Source organism: Oncorhynchus mykiss, chromosome 9, assembly GCF_057628025.1.
Source record: "Oncorhynchus mykiss isolate SJ-2025 chromosome 9, ASM5762802v1, whole genome shotgun sequence".
Taxonomy (NCBI): domain Eukaryota; kingdom Metazoa; phylum Chordata; class Actinopteri; order Salmoniformes; family Salmonidae; genus Oncorhynchus; species Oncorhynchus mykiss.
In genome coordinates, this window is record NC_143030.1 from 57,077,856 (window position 1) to 57,102,354 (window position 24,499).

Sequence of the window (24,499 nt, forward strand, 5' to 3'; positions counted from 1 at the left end):
TTTCATACAAAGGGTCTGAATAATTATGTAAATAATGTATTTCATTTAAAAAATATATATTTATACATTTTTTATATATTTGCAAACATTTCTTAAAAACTGTTTCGCTTTGACATTATGGGGTATTGTGTGTCGAGTGATGAGGAAAAATATGTATTCAATACACTTTAGAATAAGGCTGCAACGTAACAAAATGCACTGTATTTTTGACATGGTCTGATCTATAACAAGTGGTCCATTGTCTTAGGTAGAGTCAGGGGTTTGACTCTAGTCTCAGCTAGTGGGCCTATTAGAGGTTCTTCACCAATTTTCTACAGTATATATAGTAAACCCTGGATTGCTGATCCCATTTTTAAAAAATGTAGTGGGGACAGTAACAGTTTTGTGCTTGTATGTTTAGCTCACATAATGTAATTTAAAATGTATGCATTAAGGTGTCTGTAATAGAACAAACATGGAAAATAAATATGGACATAAAGTCATTTCTATACCTTCCCAAATATTTTTAACAGTGGGGATGCCAAGATGGAGGCTTGGTGGCTTCAAAACAGCGACCCCTGTAGTCATCTAGTGTATATATAAAGAATTAATTCACAAAAATACCTTTGCCTATACATATTACTGCAATGTAAACTTGCGAACTTGTCACGTCTTAACTGCTCCTCCAGAGGTAGCGCACGCCACTCAAACACACATAACCAGTCTTCGTTCCCACTCTCAGCTCAGCATTTAATATTCACCAACAGCTGTCGTTTTATTCCCAGAATCAGTTCTCTTGAAATCGCAGGATTTTGATACATCTGTGAAAGATAGCATAGGAACAGTGAACAGATGTTCGTCATTAGCAGAGGAAAAACATGCCACCAATCCTCAAACATCTTCGGCAATTACCACCTGATAGCTACCCTTAAGAGGCTGTGACTATTTCGATAGATAACTCTTGATCGAAGTAGAGGGAAGCTATTACTGTTGTCATTATTCCAGGTGTATTTCACAAAATGGTACCAAAGGAACTTGCTGTCATTCCTGTTTTACATAACGTGAGTAGACCTAAAAGATGATATTTAATACCATTTATTTAACTAGGCAAGTCAGTTAAGAACAAATTCATATTTACATTGACGGCCTACCCCGACCAAACTCTAACCCTGAGGACTCTGGGCCAAATGTGCGCCGCCCTATGGCAGAGGTGCTTTTCACTAATTTGTGGCAAACAGGTGTGCCCTTAACCGATATGGCCTCTTGTGAATGACAATCTATTTAAATAGACTGCCAGACTAAATGATGAGAAACGACTTCCAAATGTTCATGGTGAGAAAACTGAAGAACAATTTGAGACAGTATTGCATAATTACTTACATACAGCATATCTGTATACAAGCCACATTATTGTATAGGGCAGCAGGTAACCTAGTGGTGTTGGGCCAGTAACCAAAAAGTAGTTGGTTCAAGTCCCCGAGCCGACTTGGTGAAAATCTGTTGATGTGCCCTTGAGCAAGGCACTTAACCCCAATTGCTCCTGTAAGTCTCTCTGGATAAGAGTGTCTGCTAAATAGCTCAAATGTACAACTGTTTTATGTATCAGATTGAACAGCATCATTATCTGACCGCAACTGTAAAGGAAGAGTTCAAAAGACGAGATGTAACCCTTATTATCAAGGTTCTATTGAGTGTGATAAGCCGATTGTACTTGTTTTTAAGTGTCCCTTTCTCACTCTGGGGTGTAGTTACCCTTAGGAACAGATCTAGGATCAGCTTCACCTCCCCCAATCCTAACCATAAACATCAGTGGGAAAAATTCGAAACACCTAAGATTAGTGTCTAGGGACAACCTACTCCCACTTTCTCATCACCGAAAGGAAATAGGTCAATCTTCTGCCTAATTTCATAGACTGAAAGGTTGATATGTGGGCAGAGCGCTACTAAAGGCAGTGTTCACAAAACAATGTCTGCAATGATGAGATGAAATAAGTCTTTGTTTTTTAAAATTCCTTTAATGGTTCAATTGGTATAGGATTTGGAAGCATTTAGTCAGCAGCCATACAGCAAGGACCAACTAATCGATGTCAACAGAGAAATACAAAGGCAACACAAAATAACTCAAACGACAACTAGGCAAAGACAGGTCATCACATTGAAAGATACACAGCTCTAGTCATACTGAACAGCATGCTGAAAAATCTGATTTGTATAATTTTTGAACAGAGGAAATCACACACATGCACGCACTCACACACAAAGATTACAAATGAAGGCTGTTGGTCAACTATGACAGGTATAGTATATAAGATACCTTTGCATTGTTGTCTTTAAGATGAAAGCAAAACAATGCACAGAGAAATTAGGTTCAAGAAAGTTAAAACAAGAGTAAACATTAAAAAGGACAAACTTTTGTCATAGGCAGATACTGTAACTATTTGTTGGCAATGTATGTAGCCATGATCGCTGAGGAAATTTGATCCTGAAATTATTGCCAACAGGATAACATGGATGACATTTTTTTTGTTTTTTTAAATAGCTGACTATTTTTCTGAAATGTTTTTTAAAGAGCTAGTAGCGTCCATAAACTGAGAATGTACAAGCAATGGTCATTGTGGCACGGCTTTCAAGACCCTCCCAGATCTACTTAAAATGTACACTGTTAACCACAAGGCAGGCATGCTTGGTTTCAAAACATCAAGTCACAATTGTTTAAGTTAAGCGAGTTAACAAAAAGGTACTTACACACATTAAATATAGAGTATCTTACTACAACAAAAAAAAACAGTCGGATTGAAAAAAAAACTACAAATATTCAATTGAATGGAAAGATTCCAGTTGCAATCAACGAACACAGAAAACGGATCGGTTTTGTTTACAGCACGTCAATTGCTGAAGGGTAGGAGGAGGCAGTAAAAACACTGTCGTTTCTTTTGTGAGTATTCACCATGTTTCTAGTAGCTCCATGGATGTGGTTCGAGTTGATATAATTATATTAGTGTGAGTCAAGAGTAAGCTTTGTCCAATCTAAAGAGTGACAATATTATGCTATTGGATTCTGTTGATAAGATTAGGCGTTTCGATCCGTGTAGACTTTCTTCTAATGATGATTTTTTTCCTAAACAATAGTTTGGGAGAGAGTCAATTCTATCAATAATAAATTAGAACTACGCTATGTCCCTCGTCAGGCAACTTTTAAAAATCATGTTACATTTATTTTACAGATAAAAAAAATAAAATAATAATTGGCACAATCAATTCATTATTATTGTATTTTCCCTCTAATATCTGTACAATAAAAAAAGTTAGATAATTTCACAATAACCCCAAGACCTTGTTTGCTTGGGGAAAGGCCATTTGCACCTATGTGAACTGTGTGTGTTTGTGCTAGTGTCATTGATTCTAATGTCCCGAAAGGGAAGCCAAGTTGACATCTCAACAGCCTATTGTTCAAATCAACAATAAGCAGGAAGAAGTACAATTGGTTTGAAAGAATATGAAAACCATTAAACACGTTTTTAACCTTTCCACCTACAGGGACCCTGTGTACAGTTAAAAAATATATAGAATTCAACCAAAGAAAGTAATGAATTATTTTCCCGCAAGGTCATTAGTTAAAACACTCACGCTTCTCTCTTTCATTTGACGGAAAAATTATGTCCTTGGTCAGTTCTACCATTGAGTAGAGCAGATACGAAAACAACACTGCCCGATAAAAAAATTAAAAATAAAACGAGACAAAAAGACAAGGTTTGCATTCACACAACTTGTAAGTGTTTTCATCGACTTGCTCGACACCAAGGCCCTAACCCATGGTAATGCATACCTACTGTGGCTGGGGCAATGGTGTATCCGTTTGAATGGGAAGGAGGCTGGTTGAAAGGGAGGGATAGAGCGAAAGGTAACCAACACCCAGTGCTCCTTCCCACCCTCCTTCCATCCATCACAGGTGCCCATCCTCTCCCCAGAAACTCAACAGTGTTGTGTCGGTCGGTGGAGTTTGGGTTGCCGTAGACGATGGGGGAGTGCCCCAGGGTCACTGCCGCCGGTCTTCGGTTTCTTGTCGTGAAAAAGCCATCACCACATCCTCCGCACCTGGTGACCCAGATCCACAAACAGAGGTCAGTAGATATCAACAACAAACTCCATCTTGATATTCCTTCCACCTACACAAGTCCTATTATATATGTGAATAAAACATTTAGTAATCATAAGCATGAGTAACATAACTGAATCTACATTATATATCAATAAATTCTGTATTTAGGGAGAATTTCTTGAAATCTTTGCTTGTATGAATGAATTAATAGTATGCCTATTCTTATTGTTTACTTTCTGACTTTGAGCTCATGTTGGGTGTGCCATTGACTTAATTGACGTCATCATGACTGAGTGTGGTGAGGTTAAATACGGTGAATCACCAAAGCGACAGCACACACTACACTATATAACCGTGCCACAAGACTTCCACATCGCACATGGAATAGGAAAGTCTCTCGACATCACTTGTTTTAGGGATAGGTAAATGCATCTAGCTATTCCAAACTACTGCCATGTTCCCTACAGTCCAGAGGCACAGTCTTCTCAATCACACATCTCAAAATCAAGGTCTCCCTAGGAGTACCCAGCTGCAGACATAATCCAGTCCTGCGTCCTGCCCTGATAAGCAATACATCGGAGGCCTTAAACGACCCTTCCACCCACATCTCTATTCCAACCCAAACTGCAGGAGGCATGGAATACCTGTGGAGAGCTAATGCTAGAGTCCAGCTGGCGTAGCCAATCTCACTAAGCCATGAGATATCATTGCGAAGAAAGAAAAGCAATGCTGTGCTACAGTATATAGGTACCAAAAGGCAGACAAATGCAGTGATCACTGGTGTACATTGGGAGGTCTGGCTTGTCTTCCCTTCGTATTCTATTTACTTCGATCATGTTGAGGGTTAATCAATACCAATCCCAGATTACAAATTCTGCCGTGCCAAAGTTAACAAAAGAGAACATGCCAGGGTGTGGAGTTGGGAGAAAACGACAGAAAACCAAACTCTACACCAAGACCTCAGTCTGAGTACCTTCAGACTGCCCTGCCCATTTTCCGAAGTTAGAGAAACATTTTTGAGTTGAAGCATGATCTGATTGTAGCATATTCTGTAACCTTTAGCTATTCAACAATAGACTTTGCTTACATTAGTAACTTTCATCATATTTGCATTTATTTCCAAAAGGTTTAACTTTCCTAGATTTAGGCTGAATAGGTTTGATGGTATCAAAATGAATATTGCCCAGTCATACTTGAATGTCAACATCAGAGGAGGCAGAGCTGCCACACTTGCAACTGATGGATGGTAAGCATTTTTTCATTGATGGTAAATTATTTGAATTGCCAGTAAATGCTGGTCTTGTTTCAAGTTTTACCAAACCGATTTGTCAAGCGCTATCAGAATGCGAATATCACTTTTGAAAGTGGAGAGGTGCACTCGTAACAGAGGTTTCTTTTTTCACAACTTTTGCTATAAAAAGTATCATTGCTTGTTAGATTTAATTATTACAGGGGGAAATGAAAGTAGGTCACACAGACTGCGTCCATATCTGTTTAGCTCATAGGGTGGACCCTTTTCAGAAGATTGTGCGCAGACACAACCAGGCGTAGATTCTGTGTTCAGTTTGGTTGTTTCTAAAGAGGAGATAATTAAGATGTTTCTATGGTGCTCTTGGGTCGGCATAATCTAAATCTAAGTGAGAGAAGGATCTGGGGAAGGATCTTTTTATTTTTGGACTTGCTCTTCCTTTCAGTTTCCTTGTCCCCTATAGACCTCATCCAATGAGGATGTGGCAAAGAACAGCCCTATGCTACAAAATGGCCCTGCCAGGGAAGGAGAACGAGACGCGGCACATCAGAATAAATACATTGCACAAATCCTGACTGAATTTGAATGTGGCACACGTTTTGACAAATTTTATTTAAAAAATATTGAACTGATATGCTTCTCCACTTCACATGAAATGGACTTGGCCCATAAAATGGTCAAATTCAATTGACACATAAAATGTTAAAAAGCTCATAAAAATGGCATACACAGTAATCATACAAGGATCAAATAAATGCAACAATACAATAAACATTATAAAGGTGCAGGGAGAAGACAACAGAGAAGGTCATATTTAAGTGTTATTATTATTATTATTATTTTAAAAATACATTACGGGGAGGGAAAAGGCCAGGCACACCCAATCAGAATGATAATACATTTATTTGTCATAAAATACCTGATTTTATTTGTTGGCTTTATGTAGGCTATTTTTACATAGTTGTTACGTTTAGATTTGTATCATTTTAAATGTACATTTCTATAGTTTACATTAACCAGATGACAATGATTTTGCGATACAAAGACTATGAAACTGTTCTATAAAAATATGCATATGAAAATCATACCTGGCATGCAAATCGGTAGAAATGGTAAGATAGATTAACACTCGACATGAAAAAGGTTGCCGGCCCCTGGTGTAGCGTATTACCGGCATCTACAAAGGGAAGCGGGAGGTGGTGGTTCGGGAAGAAGTTTTTTTTCTTCTGGCCATCTTGATCTGGCTCCCTTTTGAGTCATTAGTGTATCTTAATTATTTAATCAAACAGTGTGCTTAAAGCATCAGACAAGCTCAGTGCACATAGTTGATTTGATTAAAACACATAGGGTACTGTATGTCTATATTGAAAAATGCTGGATTTTTAAATTTAGATCAATCAATTGGTAAAAAGAACAGATCACTCTTGGTCAACCAACATTATTTTGTTGTCAGGGACAGCCCTAGCAAAATTTCAGGGAATAAGCTTAAAATTGCAACATTCCCTGACATGGCAAAATGTGTAGAATTGCAGGAAATGTGTTTTGAAACAGCTACATTGTCACTGCGGCCAACAGGAGGGCCTCTAAAATATTTGGTCAGTGACCGCACCATTGGCCACGCCCCCGCTACGCCCATCACCTAAGCCCCATTTTGATAAAGAAAAATCCCTGATCTTGTGGTTGCATAAGGGAGCTTGCTCTTGCGTAACGGGCAGCTCAGACTGAGCACGTGTCTAGCACAAGGACTCGAGCAGGCAGACCAGCAGAAAGGCTCAGAATAAACCGACAGAGATACAGGGCCGACGGCCATTAGAGTGGAATACACCACTGGACTACTGATGAACTGAAGCAAGAGGGGATCTGCTTTATAGGAGCCCTCTGTTTCGCAGTCATAATGTGTGGGCCGCACCCTGCTGCACAGTCAACACACACGCTCCCTTGCAGTGTCACATAAGCGCTAGCCGACAGGATAGAAACGTCAGGCCCTCGGAGCCATTGCCTAGCAACCGAGTCAAATCAGATTGCATCACTGCCCGGCAGGCTGTTACCGCCTATGAGCAAACAGCTGCTGGCTAATGTTTGCTCCAATCCTGCTCTCTCACTCCTTCCCTCCTCTCTCATTGATCCCACACCTCAGCCTGTTCTCCCTCCTCCTCTCTCACAGATCCCCCACCTCAGCCTGTTCACCCTCCTCCTCCTCCACCTCAGCCTGTTCTCTCTCCTCGACACACTGATCCCCCACCTCAGCCTGTTCTCCCTCCTCCTTTACTGATCCCCCACCTCAGCCTGTTCTCTCCTCCCCTCTCACTGATCCCCCACATCAGCCTGTTCTCTCCTCCCCTCTCACTGATCCCCCACATCAGCCTGTTCTCTCTCCTCCTCTCTCACTGATCCCCCACATCAGCCTGTTCTCTCTCCTCCTCTCTCACTGATCCCCCACATCAGCCTGTTCTCTCTCCTCCGCTCTCACTGATCCCCCACCTCAGCCTTTTCTCTCTAAGATCACCATGTGCAATGCCAAGTGTCGGCTGGAGTGGTGTAAAGCTCGCCGCCTCGAGTGAAGAATCCCGCTTCACCATCTGGCAGTCTGATGGACAAATCCGGGTTTGGCAAATGCCAGGAGAACACTACCTGCCGGGATGCATAGTGCCAAATGTAAAGTTTGGTGGAGGAGGAATAATGGTCTGGGGCTGTTTTTCATGGTTCGGGCTATGCCCCTTAGTTCCAGTGAAGGCAAATCTAAACACTACAACATACAATGACATTCTAGATGACTCTGTGCTTCCAACTTTGTGGCAACAGTTTGGGGAAAAGCCTTTCCTGTTTCAGCATGACAATGCCCCCGTACACAAAGCGAGGTCCATACAGAAATAGTTTGTTGAGATCGATGTGAAAGAACTTGACTGGTCTGCATAGAGCCCTGACCTCAACCCCATCAAACACCTTTGGGATGAATTGGAACACCGACTGCGAGCCAGGCCTAATCGCCCAACATCAGTGCCCAACCTCCATACTCCATGATTTTGGATTGAGATGTTCAACAAGCAGGTTACTAGGTTACTACAGCCCAGAGCAAGAATAAATAAAAACATCATTTTTAACCAAATGTACAAACGTAATATCGATTGAAGTCAGAGCTCTTAATAACCTGTTGTGACTAGGGGGCAGTATTTTCATTTTTGGAAAAAAACCTTCCCGTAGTAAACAGGATATTTTGTCAGGACAAGATGCTAGAATTTGCATATAATTGACAGCTTAGGATAGAAAACACTCAAAAGTTTCCAAAACTGTAAAAATATTGTCTGTGAGTATAACAGAACTGATGTTGCAGGCGAAAGCCTGAGAAAAATCCAATCCGGAAGTGCCCCATGTTTTGAAAGCGCTGCGTTCCAATGAGTCCCTATTGAGCAGTGAATGGGCTATCAACCAGATTACTCTTTCTCCGTATTCCCGAAGGTGTCTACAGCATTGTGACGTGGTTTTACGCATTTATGTTGAAGAACACCCGTAAGCGGCTACATTGAGCAAGTGGTCACCTGATGCTGCCAGAGAGATTCTCGCATAAAATACAGAGGTAGCCATTACTCCAATCGGTCCTACTGAAAAACTAATTGTCCCGATGGATATATTATCGAATAGATATTTGAAAAACACCTTGAGGATTGATTATAAACAACGTTTGCCATGTTTCTGTCGATATTATGGAGCTCATTTGGAATATTTTTCGCCGTTTTCGTGACTGCAATTTCCGGGCGATTTCCCAGCCAAACGTGAAGAACAAAACAGAGCTATTTCGCCTACAAAAATAATATTTTTGGAAAAAAGGAACATTTGCTATCTAACTGGAAGTCTCCTGAGTGAAAACATCCGAAGCTCATCAAAGGTAAACTATTTAATTTGATTGCTTTTCTGATTTCCGTGACCAAGTTACCTGCTGCTAGCTGGACAAAATGCTATGCTAGGCTATCGATAAACTTACACAAATGCTTGTCTAGCTTTTGCTGACAGGGTGATTAACAAAAGGCTAAGCTGTGTCTCAATATATTTAATTTGTGATTTTCATGAATAGGAATATTTTCTAGGGATATTTATGTCCATTGCGTTATGCTAATTAGTGTCAGGCGATGATTACGCTCCCGCATGCGGGATGGGGAGTCACTAGAGGTTTTAAGAAACATATTGCAGTTAGAGTGCAGTATGCTGCAATTACTGTGTCCAAAATACCAGTTGACTGCAGTTACTGCATTTCTACTGCTGTTTCTAAACTGAAATATTTGTGTAAGGGAGATGGTGCAATGTTTCAGTTGATGTCTTGCTGGTCAGAGTGACAGACAGGGCTGACACCCAGGTCTCCTATGCACCACCAGACTATTTATTTGGTGCTTATATTTGTCCTATTTTACACAAGTGTGTATTAATAAGCATGTGTGAATTGGAAATTGTTTTTTCAGAACTAGCTACCTTTGTTACTGGCCCAATGCTCTAACCGCTAGGCTACCTCCCGCCCTTATGTATATAGCATGTGAGGAGTGTGGTATGTGAGAAGCCGAAAGCAAAACCGACCAGTCCTGTCCCCACTAAGCAAAGAAACACCTACCTCCTTGCAAATGAAAATACAAAATGAGCAACATTTTGCCATAGAAACCTTTGTGTACAGTTCTGGGTTGCTCTTCTTGAAGCGGACATTTTGTACAAGTATGACGGAAGAGCTTTGCCACAAAATGTGCAACATGCCTTTGTGACACAAATATTCTACATGACGTACTGCGCCTTTTTAGATATTGGACCCATTTGTTTAGACCTTCACTAACACACTGACTAATTACATGGTTTCTTCATATTTACAAAATATTAAAAAGCAATTTATTCATCTACACATATGACTTGTTCAAATATCCTCATGCACTAAAAGGAGAAACATTTTAATATGCGGTCTACGTGTCTGAAACAATCTCGTTTCACTCTCCGGACAAGCACACCCCATGTTATCCCACTAAGCTCAAGCATTAGCTGAAGGAGTTTCCAGGTCTCAAGCAAGTGTTACTCATCACGCAAGCGTGGTTCACCAAACCACCTTATTACATGAGGTCGCAGACAGGCTGACCAAAATCATGACTGTGTTATTAGTGCAGAGAGATAACAATCTGTGCAGGCCGAGAGGATAAAGACATGGAATCCCCTGCAGAAACTCCAGTGGGGTTAAGAGGCGTTGAGATAGGGGCTTGCATGTGGTCAGTAGGTAATACACCACACCCACGGTAGCCATTTTCTCATAGCATGCAATAAGGCCCGAGAAGGTATGGTACATGGCCAACATACCACAGCTAAGGGCTGTTCTTATGCACGACGCAGCGCGGAGTGCCTGTATACAGCCCTTAGCTGTGGTGTGTTGGCCATATACCACAAACCCCCGAGGTGCCTTATTGCTATTATAAACTGGTTACCAACGTAATTAGAGCAGTAAAAAAAATGTTTTTGTCATACTCATGGTATACGGGTATGATATACTACGGCTGTCAGCTAATCAGCATTCAGGGCTCGAACCACCCAGTTTATAATGTCTCATATACCACAGCTTCCAGCCAATCAGCATCCAGGACCCAAACTACCCAGTTTATAATGGAGTATAAAGTTGTTATTTATTGCAATATTGAAATGGGGCAACTCCTTGCGGTAATTTACTTCCCCCAGGCTGGCTATTTTGTGTCAGAATGCTCACCATAACTTGATGGAGACTTCTGCTTGCTTCTACATCTGCATTGCTTGCTGTTTGGGGTTTTAGGTTAGGTTTCTGTACAGCACTTTGAGATATCAGCTGATGTAAGAAGGGCTTTATAAATACATTTGATTTGATGGAGACTAGATTTATTGCAATATTGAGGAAACTCCCTTTGTATCATTAAGGGTAGTCATTTGGTGGTGGCTCACAATAAGTGATAATCCTCAATTTTTAAGTCTGAATACCAGCAAAAAGGTGCGATGTGTCTACACTCAAAAAGATGTTACATAAAGCTCACTTCCTAAAAAAAAATACAAGAAATTTGCCTGAAGACCAAGATGAAGAATTGCATTCTTGCTATTGGTTACTGGATTACAGTTTATCCTGGTCCATGGACTACAGTCAGGGTAAAGAACGATAACTTTAAGGTCTAAAATAACGAACTAAGCTGCTCATTAAGACTGCATGGGTTGCGTTCAGTAGAGCCAACCGGGAAAACAGTATGGAAACGGAGGTAGGTTGGTTTACTACCTTTTAAATTTTTTTTACCTTTATTTAACTAGGCAAGTCAGTTAAGAACAAATTCTTATTTTCAATGACGGCCTAGGAACAAAACCTATAATAAGAATGCTCCTTTCCTGTCTAAAAGTATTATCAGCCTTTTGCGTCAAATGACCGTGAATCTGGCTCCAAATTACTGTTACTTTCTAGGTTAACAGTCATGTTTATTCAAGATAATTATGCAAAATGAAGGGAGTGTCCAGCAGCAGGGTCCTTTAAGCCCTTGGGCCTGATTTAATGCGTCAGCCCTTAAAGCTTTGACTCAGGACAAAATAACTACATATACACAGCACACAGTCTTCATCCACCAGCTTCCGCTCTGAGACAGAATATCATCAGTGTTTCATCTGAAAAAATTCACAGCATCAGTGTCAGGAGCAACATTCCTCATGCCTGATTAAAATAGCATAACATCCTATTTTGCATATATGCTAATCTGCCAATTAAAACCACCTGAAATGCAAATTCATTGACCCAGTCGCTAAAAGAAACATGACTCGCAGCATATGCACCAGTTCCCTCTTACCTCTGACAGTGCATGCTCTGAAATAAATGTGATGATTTATAATCAAGATCTCTCTGTGTTTAGGCAATATTTCCAAACCGAGCATGACAAAGAGTGAAAAGCATTACGATGCCCGAGACACTCACAAATGCATTCCAGTGCACTTGTCTAGAAAATTCTCACATATAAGCTTGCTTGATGCACATCAAAGGATGAGGGGACAGAGAGAGAGAGAGAGAGAGAGAGAGAGAGAGAGAGGGAAAGAGAGAGCGAGAAAGAGCAAGGGGGGAGCATAGACTATCAGGCAAACAGAGGCCTCACTCTGTGACAGAGTCCTATTCTGCTGCTGCTGGCATCCATTCACAAACAGTTCACTGTTGCCTGTTCAAAACTTGCTTTCCTTTATGCCGTTCTCATTAACGCCAGCAGCAGAACCATTTCAGTCTTTGGGAGAAACACTTCAGAACTGCACGACACCAATCTCACAGTCCCTATGCTGAATCTGGAATCTGTAGTTGTATAAAAACCGAATAGTGCATCTTGTTCATGATCCAACTGCTTGGATGGAAGACCAGTCGTCAATATAAAAATCACACAATATCCAAACAGAAAAAGTGTTTCATGGTGAACACAAAGCTTCACTTTATGCATAAAGCGGTCTACAGGCTCTCTTTATAAAGAAGGACCAAGGAGGAACATTTTCCTACCAATACCCCTTTGTATCACCAAACCCACAATATGATGTACCTACAAGAGCAAACTACAGCACTAAATACTAATAATTCACTAAATGTTTTGATGCTAATTTGCCTCATAAAGGTCTCCATTACGTCCTCTGGAGTCTAACTGTACTTTCCGAGCTCTCTTTGGATCAATAAATCCATGACTGACATATGACACCGTCACTGCAGGACAGTCCTAGACTCACCCCTGAGAGTTCATACCAAACCCCCTGCAGTCAGCAGGATTCAGCACCAAGGACCTCATCCCTTTTCAGCTTTTAGTAGCTGGGCAGACGGATTCCGTTTCACTATGCAGTCAGAAAGACACCTTTGGCTCTTTGGATGAAGTCCACCTGACCTCTACAAGTAATCTAGTTGTATGTAGTCCTATGCAGTTTTACATTAGCCCAGTGGTACAGAGAAATCTAGGATAATGGATTATCCATCATTCTTATGGTAACCTAGTAAGTACTGTAGCTATATAGGCCTCATTCTTATGGTAACCTAGTAAGTACTGTAGCTATTTAGGCCTACGTGAGGTGGGATGAAATGAAGATAGCTACAAGATGTACCGTATATATAAAATGGCACTCGTCCACCAAACCAAGCATGCCAAGAAAGAATATTTGAAGTCATATGTTAATTTTTTTGCCAAAAATGATATAGCTATCCCTCCTTAACCTGTACAAAACCTCTACACCGTTAATATATGAGGACATTCTCTGCTACTCATCTACCAAAGTAGTAATGGGTCCCAGTGGGGCTTTGGCCTGAACTATAACTGGGTGGTGAGGCAGACAGAAACAACCTCACTCTTGGAGATGCTGTCAAAAATATACCCCATCTCTGTATTGTACTCTATTGGTAAGTAGGTCAACAGCTTGGTAGGACAGTTATGACATAGCAGAACCTTCACAAAGCATAAGCAGTGCTGGAGGAAAATAGCTTTTACAAAGTGCAACCATCTACTATTTAAAGGAATAGTTCACCCAAAGTACATGTTGGTTTCCTTACCCTGGCTCTCCTAGGTATTGATAGCAACAAGATTTTCCCTTTTGAGGAATGATTGGGTGCTTAATTACATTTGTCCATACAACTCTGGACTTCCTTCTTAAAATGATATATTGGAGCCACCACACATGAAAGCAGCCTTGTAGCACTGTAGCATTTATCTAGTGTGATCTTTGGGCTCTGGGGGATATTCGTTAAAAGTGATTAAGCCACTATTCTTAGTTGTTATCGCCGCTCTTCCTAATCCCAGTCCTTAAAACAACTCCTAAATTACTAATAATTTATCATACTGAGTGGGTGGCACACTGCCAATTGACTAACTCTGAATCCCAAATGGCGTCCTATTCCCTTCATAGTGCACTATTTTTCACCAGAACACTATGGGCCCTGGTCAAAAGTAGTGCACTGTAGGGAATAGGGTGCCATTTGGGACATAACCTAAATATTTGTCTCGTGTGCACCTTTGACGAGTCATGCTAGTGTATAATTGATGAGGCTTGGCTCTTCCCTGAACGAAGAGCGCATTATGGACAGAGTACGGCTCCCAGATTGAGCTCTGCAAGCTGTAAATTCAAGGGCAAAAAGGGACATATTGTACAGTAAGGCTCCATACATAGGCCTAAAAAATTATATATATACACACACACACAGTGGGGCAAAAAAGTGTTTAGTCAGCCACCAATTGTGCACGTTCTCCCGCTTAAAAAGATGAGAGGCCTGTAATTTTCATCAAAGGTACACTTCAACTATGACAGACAAAAGAGGGGGGAAAAAAATCCAGAAAATCACATTGTAGGATTTTTAATGAATTTATTATGGTCGAAAATAAGTATTTGGTCTCAATACTTTGTTATATACCCTTTGTTGGCAATAACAGAGGTCAAACGTTTTCTGTAAGTCTTCACAAGGTTTTCACACACTGTTGCTGGTATTTTGGCCCATTCCTCCATGCAGATCTCCTCTAGAGCAGTGATGTTTTGGGGCTGTTGCTGGGCAACGCAGACTTTCAACTCCCTCCAAATATTTTCTATGGGGTTGAGATCTGGAGACTGGCTAGGCCACTCCAGGACCTTGAAATGCTTCTAACGAAGCCACTCCTTCGTTGCCCGGGCGGTGTGTTTGGGATCATTGTCATGCTGAAAGACCCAGCCACGTTTCATCTCAATGCCCTTGCTAATGGAAGGAGGTTTTCACTCAAAATCTCACGATACATGGCCCCATTCATTCTTTCCTTTACACGGATCAGTCGTCCTGGTCCATTTGCAGAAAAACAGCCCCAAAACATGATGTTTCCACCCCCATGCTTCACAGTAGGTATGGTGTTCTTTGGATGCAACTCAGCATTCTTTGTCTTCCAAACACAACGAGTTGAGTTTTTACCATAAAAGTTATATTTTGGTTTCATCTGACATTCTCCCAATCTTCTTCTGGATCATCCAAATGCTCTCTAGCAAACTTCAGACGGGCCTGGACATGTACTGGCTTAAGCAGGGGGACACGTCTGGCACTGCAGGATTTGAGTCCCTGGCGGCGTAGTGTGTTACTGATGGTAGGCTTTGTTACTTTGGTCCCAGCTCTCTGCAGGTCATTCACTAGGTCCCCCCGTGTGGTTCTGGGATTTTTGCTCACCGTTCTTGTGATCATTTTGACCCCACGGGGTGAGATCTTGCGTGGAGCCCCAGATCGAGGGTTGTGGTCTTGTCTTGTATGTCTTCCATTTCCTAATAATTGTTCCCACAGTTGATTTCTTCAAACCAAGCTGCTTACCTATTGCAGATTCAGTCTTCCCAGCCTGGTGCAGGTCTACAATTTTGTTTCTGGTGTCCTTTTACAGCTCTTTGGTCTTGGCCATAGTGGAGTTTGGAGTGTGACTGTTTGAGGTTGTGGGCAGGTGTCTTTTATACTGATAACAAGTTCAAACAGGTGCCATTAATACAGGTAACAAGTGGAGGACAGAGGAGCCTCTTAAAGAAGAAGTTACAGGTCTGTGAGAGCCAGAAATCTTGCTTGTTTGTAGGTGACCAAATACTTATTTTCCACCATCATTTGCAAATAAATTCATTAACAATCCTACAATGTGATTCTCTGGATTTGTTTTCTCATTTTGTCTGTCATAGTTGAAGTGTACCTATGATGAAACTTACAGGCCTCTCTCATCTTTTTAAGTGGGAGAACTTGCACAATTTGTGGCTGACTAAATACTTTTTTGCCCCACACACACACACACACACACACATATACATACATACATACATATACACATACATACAGTACCTTGCGAAAGTATTCGGCCCCCTTGAACTTTGCGACCTTTTGCCACATTTCAGGCTTCAAACATGAAGATATAAAACTGTATTTTTTTGTGAAGAATCAACAACAAGTGGGACACAATCATGAAGTGGAACGACATTTATTGGATATTTCAAACTTTTTTAACAAATCAAAAACTGAAAAATTGGGCGTGCAAAATTATTCAGCCCATTTACTTTCAGTGCAGCAAACTCTCTCCAGAAGTTCAGTGAGGATCTCTGAATGATCCAATGTTGACCTAAATGACTAATGATGATAAATACAATCCACCTGTGTGTAATCAAGTCTCTGTATAAATGCACCTGCACTGCGATAGTCTCAGAGGTCCGTTAAAAGCGCAGAGAGCATCATGAAGAACAAGGAACACACCAGGCAGGTCCGAGATACTGTTGTGAAGAAGTTTAAAGCCGGATTTGGATACAAAAAGATTTCCCAAGCTTTAAACATCCCAAGGTGCACTGTGCAAGCGATAATATTGAAATGGAAGGAGTATCAGACCACTGCAAATCTACCAAGACCTGGCCGTCCCGCTAAACTTTCAGCTCATACAAGGAGAAGACTGATCAGAGATGCAGCCAAGAGGCCCATGATCACTCTGGATGAACTGCAGAGATCTACAGCTAAGGTGGGAGACTCTGTCCATAGGACAACAATCAGTCGTATATTGCACAAATCTGGCCTTTATGGAAGAGTGGCAAGAAGAAAGCCATTTCTTAAAGATATCCATAAAAAGTGTTGTTTAAAGTTTGCCACAAGCCACCTGGGAGACACACCAAACATATGGAAGAAGGTGCTCTGGTCAGATGAAACCAAAATGTAACTTTTTGTCAACAATGCAAAACGTTATGTTTGGCGTAAAAGCAACACAGCTCATCACCCTGAACACACCATCCCCACTGTCAAACATGGTGGTGGCAGCATCATGGTTTGGGCCTGCTTTTCTTCAACAGGGACAGGGAAGATGGTTAAAATTGATGGGAAGATGGATGGAGCCAAATACAGGACCATTCTGGAAGAATGATGGAGTCTGATGGAGTCTGCAAAAGACCTGAGACTGGGATGGAGATTTGTCTTCCAACAAGACAATGATCCAAAACATAAAGCAAAATCTACAATGGAATGGTTCAAAAATAAACATATCCAGGTGTTAGAATGGCCAAGTCAAAGTCCAGACCTGAATCCAATCGAGAATCTGTGGAAAGAACTGAAAACTGCTGTTCACAAATGCTCTCCATCCAACCTCACTGAGCTCGAGCTGTTTTGCAAGGAGGAATGGGAAAAAATGTCAGTCTCTCGATGTGCAAAACTGATAGAGACATACCCCAAGCGACTTACAGCTGTAATCGCAGCAAAAGGTGGCGCTACAAAGTATTAACTTAAGGGGGCTGAATAATTTTGCACGCCCAATTTTTCAGTTTTTGATTTGTTAAAAAAGTTTGAAATATCCAATAAATGTCGTTCCACATCATGATTGTGTCCCACTAGTTGTTGATTCTTCACAAAAAAATACAGTTTTATATCTTTATGTTTGAAGCCTGAAATGTGGCAAAAGGTCACAAAGTTCAAGGGGGCCGAATACTTTCACAAGGCACTGTATATATATACATACATACATACATACATATATATATACACATATACATACATACATACTTGAAGTTGGATGTTTACATACACCTTAGTCAAATACATTTAAACTCAAGTTTTTCACAATTCCTGACATTTAATTCTAGTAAAAAGTCCCTGTCTTAGGTCAGTTAGGATCACCACTTTATTTTAAGAATGTGAAATGTCAGAATAATAGTAGAGAATTATTTATTTCAGCTTTTATTTCTTTCATCACATTCACAGTGGGTCAGAAGTTTGCATACACTCAATTAGTATTTGGTAGCATTGCCTTAAAATAGTCTAACTTGGGTCAAACGTTTTGGGTAGCCTTCCACAAGCTTCCCACAATAAGTTGGGTGAATTCCTCCTGACAGAGCTGCTGTAACTGACTCAGGATTGTACGCCTCCTTGCTCGCGCACGCTTTTTCAGTTCTTCTCACAAATTTTCTATAGGATTGAGTTCAGGGCTTTGTGATGGCCACTCCAATACCTTGACTTCGTTGTCCTTAAGCCATTTTGCCACAACCTTGGAAGTATGCTTGGGGTCATTGTCCATTTGGAAGACCCATTTGCTACCAAGCTTTAACTTCCTGACTGATGTCTTGAGATGTTGCTTCAATATATCCACATAATTTTCTTTCCTCATGATGCCATCTATTTTGTGAAGTGCAGCAGTCCCTCCTGCAGCAAAGCACCCCCACAACATGATGCTGCCTCCCCCATGCTTCACATTTAGGATGGTGTTCTTCGGCTTGCAAGCCTCCCCCTTTTCCCTCCAAACATAACGATGGTCATTATGGCCAAACAGTTCTATTTTTGTTTCATCAGACCAGAGGACATTTCTCCAAAAAGTATGATCTTTGTCCCCATGTGCAGTTGCAAACCGTCGTCTGGCTTTTTATGGTGGTTTTGGAACAGTGGCTTACCGAGCGGCCTTTCAGGTTATGTCGTTTTAACTGTGGATATAGATACGTTTGTACCCGTTTTCCTCCAGCATCTTCACAAGGTCCTTTGCTGTTGTTCTGGGACGGATTTGCACTTTTCGCACCATCATCTCTAGGAGACAGAACGTGTCTCCTTCCTGAGTGGTATGACGGATGTGTGGTCCCATGGTGTTTATACTTGGGTACTATTGTTTGTACAGATGAACGTGGTACCTTCAGGCATTTGGAAATTGCTCCCAAGGATGAACCAGACTTGTGGAGGTCTACAATATTTTTTCTGAGGTCTTGGCTGATTTCTTTTGATTTTCCCATGATGTCAAGCAAAGACGCACTGAGTCTGAAGGTAGGCTATGAAATACATCCACAGGTACACCTCCAATTGACTCAAAGGATGTCAATTAGCCTATCAGAAGCTTCTAAAGCCATGACATCATTTTCTGGAATTTTCCAAGCTGTTTAAAGGCACAGTCAGTTGAAATAAATAAATTAGGCCCTAACCTATGGATTTCACATGACTGGGCAGGGGTGCAGCCATGGGTGGGCCTTGGAGGGCACAGGCCCACCTACTTGGCAGCCAGGCCCACCCACTGGGGAGCCAGGCCCAGCCAATCAGAACAAGTTTTTCCCCTTAAAAGGGCTTTATTACAGTCAGACCATCCTGCAGGTGAAGCCTGCCGGATGTGGAGGTCCTGACAAATTATCTAAAATGACAATAGAGGCAGCTTTTGGTAGAGAAATTAACATTAAATTATCTGGCAACAGCTCTGATGGACTTTCCTGCAGTCAGCATGACAATTGCACACCCCCCAAAACTTGAGACATCTGTAACATTATGTGTGTCAAAACTGCACATTTTAGAGTGGCCTTTTATTGTCCCCTGCACAAGGTGCACCTGTGTAATGACCATGCTGTTTAATCAGCTTCTTGATATGCCACACTTGTCAGGTGGATGGATTATCTTGGCAAAGGAGAAACGCTCACTAACAGGGATGTAAAGTAAATGTAAATGTGGGTACAAATGTTGAGAGAAATAAGCTGCATATTTAAAATTCCTGGGATTTTTTCAAATGTATTTTTCATGAAACCAACACTTTACATGTTGCTTTTATATTCATGTTGAGTGATGTTGGCCCATGTTGACTCCAATGCTTTCCACAGTTGTGTCAAGTTGGCTGGATGGCCTTTGGGTGGTGAACCATTCTTGATACACACAGGAAACTGTCCGGGGGTATCATCGGATGGGGCCACAGTGTCTCCTGACCCCTCCTGTCTCAGCCTCCAGTACTTATGCTGCAGTAGTTTATGTGTCGGGGGCTAGGGTCAGTTTGTTATATCTGGAGAACTTCTCCTGTCTTATCCGGTGTCCTGTGTGAATTTAAGTATGCTCTCTCTAATTCTCTCTTTCTCTCCTTCTCTCTCTCGGAGGACCTGAGCCCTAGGACCATGCCTCAGGACTACCTGGCATGATGACTCCTTGCTGTCCCCAGTCCACCTGGCCGTGCTCCTGCTCCAGTTTCAACTGTTCTGCCTGCGGCTATGGAATCCTGACCTGTTCACTGGACATGCTACCTGTCCCAGACCTATTATTTGACCATGCTGGTCATTTATGAACATTTGAACATCTTGGCCATGTTTTGTTATAATCTCCACCCGGCACAGCCAGAAGACTGGCCAACCCTCATAGCCTGGTTCCTCTCTAGGTTTCTTCCTAGGTTTTGGCCTTTCTAGGGAATTTTTCCTAGCCAATGTGCTTCAACACCTGCATTGCTTGCTGTTTGGGGTTTTAGGCTGGGTTTCTGTACAGCACTTTGAGATATCAGCTGATGTACGAAAGGCTATATAAATACATTTGATTTGATTCAGCATTAAAAAAATCCAGCAGCGTTGCAGTTCTTGACACACCCAAACCGGTGCACCTGGCACCTACCACCATACCCCACACCTAAATATTTTGTCTTACCCATTCACCCTCAGTGCAACACATACAAAATCCACGTCTCAAGTCTTAAAAATACTTATTTAACCCATCTCCTCCTCTTCATCAATAAGGGATCATAGCTTTCACCTGGATTCATCTGGTCAGTTTATGTCATGGAAAGAGCAGGTGTGTCTAATGTTTTGTGCACTCAGTGTATATATTTGTTTAATTTTGGCAACACCACTGCAGTTGACCTAGACTTTGAATACCACTGGTCTAGTACAATGCTGCTTCCCAATACATCATATAAACCAGCTTATCTTTCACAATAGTCCAGTCCATAAGATAACTACTCTCCAGCAAACAGCAACCACCCAGACAGAGGGAGATAAGATTCTATTATTTCAGGTATGGTGTCACAGGCAATTTTCTCTGGTTGCCACTGCTGGCCTGAGGCAATAATAAAATATGTGGATAAACTAGGCCCAAAACCCAGCAGGGTCACGGAAGAAGGACAGCAAGGGCTTTCAAGGCTCCAGTCACAGCCGTTTTGGGATTCAGCCTGGAAGGCAACTGATAAGTCTGGTCGAATCAAGAGGACCTCACCAATGCATTTGTTTGCTCCTTGAAGTACAGGCACCAGCAGGCAGTGACATCCATCAACCAACCAACCAAGTCCTTATTTCTATTGACTTGGCGCCCTCTTGTGTTGATGTGTGTATCGGCAAGAGCGAGAGAGGCTCCATAACGTCTTGTGCCTTGCTGAGCGACTCATGTACAGTGGATATGACTTTATTCCATCAATTAAGTGTCTACAAACAATTTCCCCAAATGTGTGCTTGGCAGGGAATAATGACACCTCTGAGTCACTGACAGCTCCACCCAGACAGCCTGTTGGTCTGGTGAGTAATCCATCAGGGTTGGTAGACCAGAGCACACGGGTGTGTTCACTAAAGTGAAACGTTTACAACAATGCAGATAAAAATTTAACCAAACAGAAATTCCAGTTCCACGTGACAGACACGTGACAGACAATAAAATCTGTTCTACATAATGCTTTTCTATCTGCTGTGTGTATGGGTGTGGCCCTTACCCTGGTCTATGTTGTGCTGTGGTAGCTGGCTCATCTGAGCGTTGACCACGCCTGCGTAATTCCGTAGAAACGCCTCCTCACTCGGCGTCAGCTGAGAAACAATTCATTAATAACGTATTAAAAAAAAAAAATATATATATATATATATATATATATATATATATATATATATATATATATATATATATATATATATATATATATATATATATATATATATATATTAGTAATTTTTTACCCCCCCCCCTTCTCCCCAATCTTGTCTCATTGCTGCAATTCCCCAACGGGCTCGGGAGAGGAAAAGGTAGTGTCTAGAGGTCGACCGATTAATCGGAATGGCCGATTAATTAGGGCCGATTTCAAGTTTTCGGAACAATTGGAAATGGGTATTTTTGGATGCCGATTTGCCGTTTTTTTTATACCTTTATTTAACTAGGCAAGTCAGTTAGTTAAAGAACACATTCTTATTTTCAATGACGGCCAAGGAACGGTGGGTTAACTGCCTTGTTCAGGGGCAGAACGACAGATTTTTACCTTGTCAGCTCGGGGGATCCAATCTTGCAACCTTACAGTTAACTAATCAAACGCAATAACAACCTGCCCCTCTCTCGTTGCACTCCACAAGGAGACTGCCTGTTACGCGAATGCAGTAAGCCAAGGTAAGTTGCTAGCTAGCATTAAACTTATCTTATAAAAAACAAATCAATCATAATCACTAGTTAACTACACATGGTTGATGATATTATTAGATATTATCTAGCGTGTCCTGCGTTGCATATAATCTGACTGAACATACAAGTATCTAAGTATCTGACTGAGCGTTGGTAGGCAGAAGCAGGTGCGTAAACATTCATTCAAACAGCATGTGCGTCAAGCATTGCGCTGTTTATGACTTCAAGCCTATCAACTCCCGAGATGAGGCTGGTGTAACCGAAGTGAAATGGCTAGCTAGCTCCTCCCTGGGCTCGAACCAGCAACACAACGACAACAGCCACCATCGAAGCAGCGTTACCCATGCAGAGCAAGAGGAACAACTACTAGAAGGCTCAGAGCATGGGTAACGCTGCTTCAATGGTGGCTGTTGTCTTTGTGTTGCTGGTTCGAGCCCAGGGAGGAATGAGGAGAGGGATGGAAGCTATACTGTTACACTGGCAATACTAAAGTGCCTATAAGAACATCCAATAGTCAAAGGTTAATGAAATACAAATGGTATAGAGGGAAATAGTCCTATAATAACTACAACCTAAACCTTCTTACCTGGGAATATTTAAGACTCATGTTAAAAGGAACCACCAGCTTTCATATGTTCTCATGTTCTGAGCAAGGAACTGAAACGTTAGCTTTCTTACATGGCACATATTGCACTTTTAATTTATTCTCCAACACTTTGCTTTTGCATTATTTAAACCAAATTGAACATGTTTCATTATTTACTTGAGGCTAAATTGATTTTATTGCTGTATTATATTAAGCTAAAATAAGTGTTCATTCAGTATTGTTGTAATTGTCATTATTACAAATAAATAAAAATTGACCGATTAATCGGTATCGGCTTTTTTGGTCCTCCAATAATCGGTATCGGCCAAAGTCATCCTGCAGGCGCCCGGCCCGCCACAAGAAGTCGCTAGAGCCAAGTAAAGCTCCCCCGGCCAAACCCTCCCCTGGCCCGGATGACGCTGGGCCGATTGTACGCCGCCCTAAGGGACTCCCGGTCTTGGCCGGTAATGACACAGCCTGAGATCAAACCCCAGACTGTAGTGACGCCGCACATAAAAATGAATCAATTATTTATAACCACAAGACCTTTGAAATTGATAATGCACCAAATATCTATGCTACTAATACAATATATGGGTATACGTACATTTGATCCCATCTTCTTCAGCATGAGCAGGACCCGCACCTTTTGCTGGACGTACATCTCTTCAGGAGACTTCCCTGGGGCCTCCTCACGGTTCATCCCCCCTGCTCCTGTAGCTCTGAGACACAAAGTACATTTTTAGAAAGTGAAAGACATCCTCCAGCTATTTTTTAAACTTTCCTGTTGAAAAGCAATATCCCAAGTATAAATAGAGTAATGTAAACTCACTTAATAGTGTTTTCTTAGAAAGCTGCAAACTAGAAGGAGTAGTTAATTCAAGGAGTTGTAATGCTGACCCCCCCTATTTAAAACCACTGAGAGCGGGTCAATGATGATGCTGAAAGTCGAGGCCTATCATGGGCTAACGCTGAATCCCAACTGACACTCTATGCCCTACATAGTGCACTATGTAGGGAATAGGGTTCCATTTAGGATGCATGCTAAGTCAGTGCAGGTTGGTACATCACAGTAGAAACAGCTCTCATTAATATTGCATGGGAGTTTTCACAGAGCTCCCTTTCTCGCCCCTGCTTGCTCCCTCCATCTCTCCCTCTGTTACTAATGACCTATTTTCACAGTCAATCTGCGGAGAAATGGGAAGGGAACAGAGGCGATAAAAAGCCCTTCCATTGCTAATGCAAATGACAGAAGGGATAGGTTCCTTTGTGACAGGCTGCTGCCGATCACAAGATTTGTTGTTGTCGAATTTGATTTCTTTCTCGTGGTACACCAATAAATATTTCCATATTTTCCCAAAAAAGCCTAAAGCTGTTTTCTACAAAGTGGAATACTGAAAAGGATAGTAAAAAGTTGGATAACCAAGAAGAGAAAGATTAATCCTTTACAAATAAATTCCCTGGGGCTGGGTATCACAGGAGAATCCTATGGGAGACACCGAGTCTGATAGGGTTTCTTTCACA

General features: G+C 41.5%; 1 protein-coding gene and 1 long non-coding RNA gene across 2 annotated transcripts in view; one reads left to right on the plus strand and one right to left on the minus strand.

Moving 5' to 3' along the window:
- Positions 1–1,974: 1,974 nt before the first annotated feature.
- ctnnbip1 (catenin, beta interacting protein 1) overlaps positions 1,975–24,499 on the minus strand; it is a 32,646-nt gene continuing 10,121 nt past the window's right edge. The window contains exons 2-4 of the mRNA XM_021616134.3: positions 23,583–23,697; positions 21,719–21,809; positions 1,975–4,074 (exon numbers count right to left, since the gene is read on the minus strand). Coding sequence (XP_021471809.1) covers positions 4,016–4,074; positions 21,719–21,809; positions 23,583–23,678 — 246 coding nt within the window. The 5' untranslated portion in view covers positions 23,679–23,697 and the 3' untranslated portion in view covers positions 1,975–4,015. The remainder of the gene's footprint in view (positions 4,075–21,718; positions 21,810–23,582; positions 23,698–24,499) is intronic.
- LOC149981269 (uncharacterized) lies at positions 3,975–21,679 on the plus strand. Its single transcript, XR_016483322.1, has 2 exons — positions 3,975–4,100; positions 20,133–21,679. It is a non-coding gene; the product is annotated as an uncharacterized LOC149981269 (long non-coding RNA).